Consider the following 10,229-nt stretch of genomic DNA (forward strand, 5'->3'; position numbering starts at 1 on the left):
GCTCATCAATCTTATTCCAATGCTAGTTCTTTTATTGTTTTTTGTGTTCCTAATTTCTTAGTGAGTTGCTTATATAAGGATGTAAGGATACGAGTGTTTAATCTTAATAAAATAAAATGCTCTTTTCTTTAATATCCATTTGGTTTTCTAAACTAAACCTTCAAAATCAATTAGGACCTTAAACTATTAAAATCGTCAATCAAGTTTCTGAATTAAGCAAAAATCATCAATTGAGTCTTCATTCTAAACAAAATTCATCAGTTGAAGCCTCATCGAAAATCATTCCGTTGAACAGTTTTAGACCATCTTCCTCGAACTTATTTTGAACCAATACCAAAATTATTACAGTCTATATCAAATAATCATCGTTTTTTATTTTAGGTTAAAATGAGGACTCAATTGATGATTTTTGTTTAGTTTAGGAATTTAATTGGTGATTTTAATAGTAGAAACCTAATTGACTTTAAAGTTTTAGTTTGGGTAAGTAAATGATGTAATGTCTTTCTTAAAAAAAAAGTGAAAAATAATTAAGGCATAAATTAAAGTAATTATTGAGGAGAATATACATTGATAATGATGATTAAACTAAAACGGTGAAAAAGGAACTCCCAAAAAGAAAAAATCCTAACAGGAAATAACTGCTAAAGAAAGACCTAATTACTAAAATTAAACTAACTTATCTCTATTACTTTCTTATTTCAGATTTCTCCCTTTTTTTATTAGTAAGTGCAATATTGAAACTGAGTTTGGCCATAACTCTCACCGTACCCTCTTCCTTTTCCTCCTCCTCCGCCGTGTCCTCCGTCGTCTTCCTCCCCATGCACCCCGTCAAACTGCAATAAAAAAACTCATTATTATTAACTATTACTACTATTGCAAAAATGCATTTTTTTTTGTTTTTGAATTTTTATTAATTAAATCTCTCATCAAGAAAGAGACATCCATTTTATGGATTTAAAATTATATTTTTAATAGTTTAAAATAATTAATTTTCGAGTGCTAAATATATTTTACTTATCTTTTAATTGAGTTTAATATGTTAAATATAATTAAGAGTAAATAATTTATTAATCCCTGTATATTTAGTTCTTGTATTTTAATAATTAACTATCTAATTTCTTACTTTTATTTAATTTAAAAATTTAATCAAGATGAACTAAATGGTTTATGTCACACCCGACCCTATACGACCTCAATCGGCATCGGACGTGAAATAGAAAGATAACTCCAAACTTTTCATATAGCACCAAATAAAAATCACACACCTACTAATTATAATATATATTAGTATCAATGTACAAATTTTAGAAATTTAGACACGGACGTGACAATTTAATAATTCAAATATTTGAAGAACTAAACTACTGAATAAAATAAAAATTAATAACTAAAAAATATATTATTAAAATACAAAGATCAAATAATATTTTAAATAAATTATTTACCCCATAATTAATTCATCCTCAATCTATCAAATTAACTTTTTTTAATACATCAAAGCCTCTTGTCTAAAAAATTATTCATTAGTCCTTAAACTTACTTATAATATCTATTAACGCATTGATTTTGCTTAAAATAATTTATTCACCCCTTAAACTTACTAAAAGTAATTTATTTACCTCAAATTTGTTCAAAGTCACACTTAAAGTTAAATATATTCAAGTCTTGTTTTATTCTACAATGCAGCACTTAAGGGTTAATTATGTCACTAAGAAAATTACCAAGACTAATGAAACTTTTTTTAAGTTTCCAATTGATATCCTCAATTAATAGATTAATTAAGTATATTGCTATGAGATTATTATAGAATTTTTTCATAATGAATTAGAGAAATTCTATAATATTCCCGAATAATAAGTTTAACGAATCAATTAATGTCACGTTTAACGAATCAATTAATGTCACGTGTATACATTTATTTTTTAATATTAATTTCATTTCTTTCATGAGATGGTATCTATCCAAAAAAAAATTTATATTGTTAGGGTGTATTAATTATAAATATATAAAACTCCCAATCCAAAAATAAAAATTGATAAATAAAAAAGAGTGAGGGACTAAAATGAATGAATAATGATATAATACCCAGAGCTCATCTTCGTCTTCATGTCTGGTAGAAGAACATGCAGCTTTGGTAATCTCGCCGCTCTCATCGTTACGAGCGAATCTGCCACGTATGCGTGGACGGTTGTCGGCTAGTGTTTTCCGGCATGCATACTTTTTCCGTCCAAAACAACCACATTAACAATTTCAATCAAAACACAACAACAACAACAATTAATCCTTAAAAAATCAAACTAGATTTTCACCTTAATTGTCTTAGTAAAATTCCTCTGATTCCTCTTCGCTCTGTACTTTGAAATTCTATCTTTTCTCTCTTCAGCACTGTACCTACCAACCTTAAAATTCCCATCTTCCATTACCGAACTTTCTGTAGCCAAAGGGCTCGAATAAGACCTCTGAGTTGAACCTGAATGTGCACCTCTTAAACTCTGATTTACACAAAAACAGAACATTAGGAAAAGAACAGGGGAGTATTTGAAAAAGAGGATTATAAAAAAGGTACTAACTTGTAAATCACCAGTGCTGCAAACTCTCCTCATTTGACTAGAAAGAAAGCTACTTTCAGGTGGGCTAAAGTTTTGATTTTGATAATTTGGGGATTCAAAAAGTGAATCAAACATAGGTTGAAAAAGGAACTCTGGTTTTCCCTCAAAAGAATTGCTTCTTCTCTGCATCATTTTTGTCACATTTTCAGGCATAAAGAATTGCTGATCAAAATCAAAACCCTCACTTTTGATCCCTGAACTGTTAAATCCAGAGAAATTAGTGTACCCATTTGGTAAACTTGAACAATTCCCCAAATTTCCACCATTTGAAGAGTAAAGAGACAAGCTTTCAAGCTGCTGACTTGGTGGGGATGATGAAAGGGGGTTTGGGGCAATTGGGGTTAATTTGGGTAAAGACACTGAATTTTGAAATGGGTTTTGATTATTTTGAGTGTTGGATGATAATTCAGGGAAGAAATCAGAATCACAAAAAGGGGAAAATGGGTCAGGGAAAAAAAGGTCACCATCAGAGGAGACAATTTCAGGGCTTGAATTATGGTAGAGAGAAGAAGTATCATAAAAGTAAAGATCAGATGACATTATTTTTTTTCCTTTTTTTTACCTCAATTCTATGATAAAACTGAAGATGATGAAGAAGAAGAAGATGGTTTTTGTAGATTATAATGTAGCTGAAAAAAACAGCAACAAGTGACACTTGGGTGCTTGAGGAAGAGACAAAAACATGTCAATTTGTTCTACTCTCTTTCATAGAGATTTTTCAAAGTCCAAGCACAACTAAGAGAGGCTTGCCCACTTCACTTATGTGCTTTATAAAGCAAGCTTTGTTGCTTAATTGCTCTTTTTCTTTACAATTAGTAGAATAATTTCCAATTTTGATAATATTTTAAGATTATTCTCTTCTAATTGACCTCTTTTAATTACTAAACCCAATCATATGAAAGATTTGCTTGCTTGGTCTAACAAGTAGTAGAATTGATGGAGTATTTAATTACTTGTTAGTAAGTGGGAAAATGGGTTTTTTGTTTTCTCTTTTGTAGTCATGACTTGTGTCTTCTATTTCAAGCTATTGTGGAGGCTAAGGGGGTTATGACTCTCATATGGTTAGGGCCATATTTGGAATTTAATTGTTTTATGATAATTGTGTTTTTGGATTTAGTTTAGTAGTTGTTAGCTTAATAAGGTATTAATGTGTAAATATAACTACTAAAGATCTAACTGTAAAGAGCTATAACAGTACGCTATAAAAGCAGTTAATAATGGCAAGCTATAAAAGCAGTTAATAACAGCAGACTAGACTATAAAAGCAGTTAATAACGGTAGGTTAAAAAAACAGTTAGGATCTATATAAAATAACGAACTTTTCATTCAACTAATTTTGTAATCTTCTTCTCCAGTGAATTTGTTTTCTTTGTCTTCTTCTTTAATATTCTTCAATTATGATATCAGATATCACATTTCCGTTGGTATTAATTCATCGCTTACATGTGATTTGAGTTTTGATTAAACTTAATTTTAGATTTTTCTTTCAATTTGACATTCTAGATCTTAAATTTTTGTGTTTCCTTTCTTGAATCAAGATTCATTTCATCATGGCAACATTGGTAGCAACAGTTTTGTAATTTTCTTCTTCAATGAATTTGTTTTCTTTGTCTTCTTCTTTACTATTCTTCAATGCTATGGTATCATATATCATATTTTTGTTGGTATTGATTCATCGCTTACATGCGATTCAGTATTTTTCGATTTGGGTTTTGATTAAACTCAATCTTAGATTTTTCTTTCAATTTTACCTTCTCGATCTCAAATTTTTGTGTTTCCTTTCTTGAATCAAGATTCATTTCATCATGGCAACACTGGTAGCAATAGTTGTCGACCATTAAAGCTCTAACAGTAAAGAGCTATAACTATTAAAGCTCTAACAGTAGTTGTTAGCTTAAATTATTAGTTAGTATTAATGTGTAAATATAACTAATAAGCTCTAACGATAAAGCAGTTAAGAACGATAGGCTATAAAAGCAGTTAGGATCTATGTAAAATGTCAAACTTTCCATTCACCTAATTTTGTAATCTTCTTGGAATTTCATTAGAATTCATTGGTAATTGTGTTTTTGGCTTTAGTTTAGTAGTTGTTAGCTTAAATTATTAGTTAGGTATTAATGTGTAAATATAATTATTAAAGCTCGAGCGGTAATGAGCTATAATGGTAGGCTATAAAAACAGTTAATAACGGTAAGCTATAAAAGCAGTTAGGATCTATATAAAAAAGATAAACTTTCTATTCAATTGTAATCTTCTTCTTCAACGAATTTGTTTTCTTTGTTTTCTTCTTTACTATTCTTCAATATATATATATATATATATATATATATATATATATATATATATATATATATATATAGATATATAGATATACACACACTAGTATTGTTCCCGCGCGTTGCGCGGATTGACTAAATTTTTATACAAAATATCATTTGTATATAATGATATAAATTTTTTGTTTTAAAATAATTTAAATTAACAAAAAATAATTATTTTTAAAAATAAGTTTGTATAATTTTTAGTTTGAATAGTTTTTGATAAATTTAAATCTCATCCATCTTTAATGTATGTGTAGTAACTGTATCGAAAATAATATATTTTAATAGTTAGATTATAAAGCAAATTAATAAGTAGTAATTAATTATTTTATTAAAAAAATGGAGCATAATGATTCGAATAATATTTTGATTCATAATACATTTTGTTTCATGTAACATTTTGTTTGATAGGTAATAAACTTTATAAATTCATACATTAAAAAAATAGTATGAGTGAGTTTTCATTATAAATAATATAATATTTTATTTAAAATACAATAGTCTAAGTGAATATATATTGTATTAATATTTTTTTGTTTCTCTTTTTGTATGAGATCTCATTTATTATTTTTTCAGTGTAATTAAATACTTTTTTAGTAAATATTTTATTATATAATAATTACAAATATATATAGCTAGATTCATAAACATATTTACAGATATAAAAGTTAATTTTGAAATTTTGTAATATTTTAATAATAAATTAATTTAAAATTAATTTAAAATAACCAAATTTTGTAAAGTCTTATTTTTTTTTTTTGTCATTGTAAAGTCTTATTTTAATTCACTATGTTAATTTGTATATTTATTGTTAATTACAATTGTCCTTTATGAATATATATATATGTTAATATTTTATTAAAAAACTATATAAATGTAAATTGTATCTTACTTAAAGTTTTTTTCTGACGTAATGAAAGACAACTTTTTGTTGTAATCTCATTATTTGTATATCTGTAAAATATTTTATTAACTTTATTAGTAATATATTTAATCAATGAAGTTAAAATATTTTATTAACTTTATTAGTAATATATTTAATAATGGTTCTTATTCTTGCAAATCGGCCTATGAAGCTTTTATCCCTAATAGGGCTGATCCTCCCTTAGAAATTTGGAAGTCCATTTGGACCCTCAAAGTCCCCTACCGCATTAGGAGTTTCCTATGGCTGGGAGTCAAAGACAGGCTCCTCACGAATGCAAATAGACACAGAAGGCACTTGGCTGTATCTGGTGCCTGTAGCAGATGCAGCGGCCATGTGGAAACCTTGTGCCATGCTTTGAGGGATTGCCTGAATAGTAGAAAGGTTTGGGAAGGGGTCCTTCCTCACCACATCCTTCCTTCCTTTATGGGGTTCTCTGATATTGACTGGTTCTCTGAAGGCGTTAATGGGAATTTGTTGGCCAGTATGGAGCACGGGGCTATTCTCTTCGCTATTATTTGTCACCAAATGTGGAAATGGAGGAATGAAGAGTTATTTGCTGAGAAGACTGTCTTTATTCCTGACCTCCGGTTTTACTTCTCGAAAAAACTCTCTGTTATTACAAAGAGTTTTGAAGGAGAACCCCTGGTTCACCCCTCTCCGGTTAAAGAGGTCCAGTTAGTTGGTTGGAGGAAGCCCATGGAAGGGGTTGTCAAGTTGAATACGGATGGCTCCTGCCTTAGTAATGGCAGAATTGCTGCTGGTGGAGTTCTTCGGGATGCTGGTGGCGCCTGGCTGGCTGGGTTTACCCATAACTTAGGTACGGGCTCCTCCTTTACTACGGAGCTCTGGGGGATCTTGTCTGGCATTAAACTCGCCATTCGCATGGGTGTTAAAAGACTTTCGGTGGAGTCCGACAATTTGGAGGCTATCAACAGGATTTCGGATAGACAGACTGTTTGTCTTAAGAGTCAGACTCATTAAATCCATCTTGAGGCTTCGTCCTGCCTTCGATTCTCTTACCCTCTCCCATATTTATAGGGAGCAAAACCGCGTGGCGGATCGCTTGGCAGCTGCTGGGCATGGGGGGATGTTAGGTGTTTCTACCCTTTCTGTTCCTCCTTCTTTTCTGTTACCTTCTCTTCTTGAGGATAGGATTGGGGTCAGTCTTCCTAGACTGATCCCGGGTTAGGTTTTTGTTTGTTTGTTTTTTTTCTTCCCTTCTTACCAAAAAAAAATATTTTTTAATAAATATATTTTTTATATTGTTATTTTTTTATACTTACAAATATATTAAATTCCTTGAAAAACTTCCTTGTATATTATATTTGTGGCATGACTTTTTGCGGTGCTTTCTTCATCTGTGATCAAGATTGACTCTTGTAAGAAATGTATAACAAATTAATCATAACTTAAACCAATAAACAATTTTTTCAAATAACAATGTACAACACAAAACAATTAAAAGAATCATATAACTCTAACAAATATAGTCATATCTGAAGAGTTTAATTTATAGGGATGTAAATTTATGAAGAAGGAATCACAAACTCCTTACATTATATAATACTACAATAGTTTTTTTTTTTGAACCAAAAAATTACATGTTATTCAAAATTGAATTTCCAACTCATTTTATCATTTTTATATATAGGCTAATTGGGATATTGTATAAAATAGCTAATTCTCCAACCAAACAAAAAATATAATACTACAATAAATTTTAACTAATAATACCTATTAAATATAAATTATTAGTTTGTTATTATATCTTAATTAATACAATACATCTTCACTTAATTAATAATTTGTTGTTTTTTTAATCTATACTATATTATATATAAATTTAATACACTTCTTCTGGAATGTATAATTTATATAAAAAAAAAAATTAATCAAAAAAATTATAATTAATATATTATTAATTAAAATTTTGATTTTGATTTTTTAATCCACTGTCACGCTTTTTTTTGTATAATAGGTTAATTAATACACATTTTAACTATTTGATATAATGTTAATTAACACCACACTATGACGTTTTTTATTTTGTTATTAATTATATTATAATGTTAATTAATATACATTTTAACTATTTGATATAATTTTTTTTGAATCACTATTTGATATAATATTAATCAATACCACACTATTACGTTTTTTTATTTTGCTATTAATTCTATTATTTTATTTAATTAAATAATCTTTTTAATTTTGATTTTTAACTACTGGACAACTCATCAAAAAATTCTCAAGAACACTTCTCCTTATTTCTCTCTAATTCCGCTATTTTATATATATATATTCGCATTTCATGTTTCAAGTTTTTCACATTTTAAAAGAATAATGAAAGGCTTCTGATTTTTGGGAATTAAGAAGAGTCAGAGAGAGCGCCATGAAAAGAGAGAGAGTTGGAGTAAGAAAGTAAGTGAAAGGAAGTGAAAATAATGAGAAAGGAGGTGAAAGTTAGGAATAGTTTGTTTCTAAGTTGTAAAAATATCGAAAAAACCAACAACAAAAATCGTGAAAAACATGAAAATTCATGAAATATTTATATAAGAAAATTCATTTTTATAAACAAACCTAAAAAATAGTATATTTATATATGAACACCAAATAAAATTCCATGAAATATTTTATACATCTAGTTAAAACTATTTTTACACAAACCTTTAAGAATACTATCTTTTTATATAAAGGTTATAAAGAACACATTTCTATAAACATTTGGACCAAAAACTCATTTTCACAAAGAAAAAAATATAAATCTTCCATGCTAAGGTCGACCGGCTCTAGACATGACTCGACAAGACTGGTCGGGCTTCCTAAGAACGAAAATACAAAAGAAAAATTAGAAACGAGCACAATAGAATAAACGAACTATAATACGAGAAATAACACGATTTTTACGTCTCTCAGTTTGTTACCTTTGTAGCATGTCTTCAGAGCGTCCGTGGAGTTCGACTTGACGTTCTCCCATGTCCAAACCCGTAGAAAAAGCACTTCAAATCCAAGCAAGGGTCAAACCAAGAAGTTTTTGATGATTTTCAACATAATGCCACAAACCGAAGATGCTATTTGAGCAAATCCAAGTTTGTAAGTGTGTTGAAATGATTAGTAACCTATTTTGGCATTTTTGGAGCTCAAAATTGATGAAACTTGCAATTTAAGGACAAACTATTCCTAAATTTCATTTATTTTCACTTACTTTCTTTTTCACTCTCTTGGCCGAAAATGAAGGCCCCTCAAGTGCTCTGTCTCTCTCATCTTTCATCATTCTTTTACGTACTAACTCAATCACTTTTTAAAATACAAGTATATATATATATATAGAGGTCCTTATAAAATACAAGTATAGGTCTTTATAAGTATAGGCATGCTATATAAAATAATTGTAATTTTAATAAGTTGGATGTTTATTTTGTTATCCTAATGGGTATTGCGATCGAGTTGTATGATAAGATTCTATTCGGTAATGGCATGAACAGAACAGAGACCACAGACAGGTTATTCTTTTTTTTAAATACCAACTATAGAATGTTTTTTTCTTTTTTATTCAGTATTTATAAAAGTAGTATTTCAAAATTGATAAGGTATCCATCCATATTTGTTCATAACTTAATTTGAATAATCATAAAATATTCATTAGAAAATTTGAATTTTTACAGGTGTTAATAGGTTGTGATGGTGTGCATTAGATGGTGGCACGTTTGCTAGTAAAGGAAAAAAAAAACTATTATAAACTTTCTTTTATTTTGATTGGGGATTAGGGTAAATACTTGCCAATTAAGAGTAAATGTATTCCATCAATTAATAAGGTTGAATTAATAAAGTTAAATTGAGTGATTAAGAGATTTAAATCATTTTAGAAGATAAAATATAAAAATAAACCATGACCAATGTAATAAATAATTTATGTGATTTAAAAGATTGCAAATAGAGAACCATAGTCTCTTTTTCGTCAGAGAGTCTCTTCTTGGTAGGAGTCTTGCTAGAGTTTTGTTTGTGCTCTGATGACAGTTTTCCTTCCTCATCTGAACTCAGTGGTGTTCGATTTTTGGTGGGTGGCTGGCAGAATTGAGTGTAGAATGGATCAAGCTCTGCAAGGGTTGTCACTGAATGCCAATGAGAATCTAGTTATCGATTTCTCTGATAATAAGGAGGTTGTGCGACAAAATTCGGGGCTGGTATTTGTTGGATGGTTCTTAACGTAGCGGCCGATGCTGCAACGATGAAGACCTGACTTGCTGATATATGGATGCCGAAGCAGGGAGTCGTGATTGACAATGTGAATGTGCATCTGTTTACTTTTGAATTTTTCCACACGGTTGATCGAGACAGGATTATTGCAGGGGGCCCTTGGTCTTTTGATAATCA

At 29.2% G+C, this 10,229-nt stretch overlaps 1 protein-coding gene across 1 annotated transcript; it reads right to left on the reverse strand.

The window, feature by feature from the left end:
- Positions 1-539: 539 nt before the first annotated feature.
- On the reverse strand, positions 540-3,321 carry LOC136214631 (zinc finger protein CONSTANS-LIKE 2). Its single transcript, XM_066002884.1, has 4 exons — positions 2,571-3,321; positions 2,310-2,492; positions 2,086-2,217; positions 540-833 (listed from the first exon to the last, which is right to left on the reverse strand). The coding sequence occupies exons 1-4, from the start codon at positions 3,147-3,149 to the stop codon at positions 720-722; spliced, it is 1,008 nt and encodes a 335-aa protein (XP_065858956.1). The 5' UTR covers positions 3,150-3,321; the 3' UTR covers positions 540-719.
- Positions 3,322-10,229: the final 6,908 nt, after the last annotated feature.

Source organism: Euphorbia lathyris, chromosome 1 (genome assembly GCF_963576675.1).
Source record: "Euphorbia lathyris chromosome 1, ddEupLath1.1, whole genome shotgun sequence".
NCBI lineage: Eukaryota > Viridiplantae > Streptophyta > Magnoliopsida > Malpighiales > Euphorbiaceae > Euphorbia > Euphorbia lathyris.

Excerpts from the sequence above, each read along its gene's own strand:
- LOC136214631 (XM_066002884.1), bottom strand. The coding sequence starts at position 3,149 with ATGTCATCTGATCTTTACTTTTATGATACTTCTTCTCTCTACCATAAT. Across the intron at positions 2,493-2,570 it reads GCAGCACTGGTGATTTACAA|AGTTTAAGAGGTGCACATTC; the intron begins GTTAGTACCTTT and ends TGTGTAAATCAG. Across the intron at positions 834-2,085 it reads AAGACGAAGATGAGCTCTGG|TTTGACGGGGTGCATGGGGA; the intron begins GTATTATATCAT and ends TTTTTATTGCAG.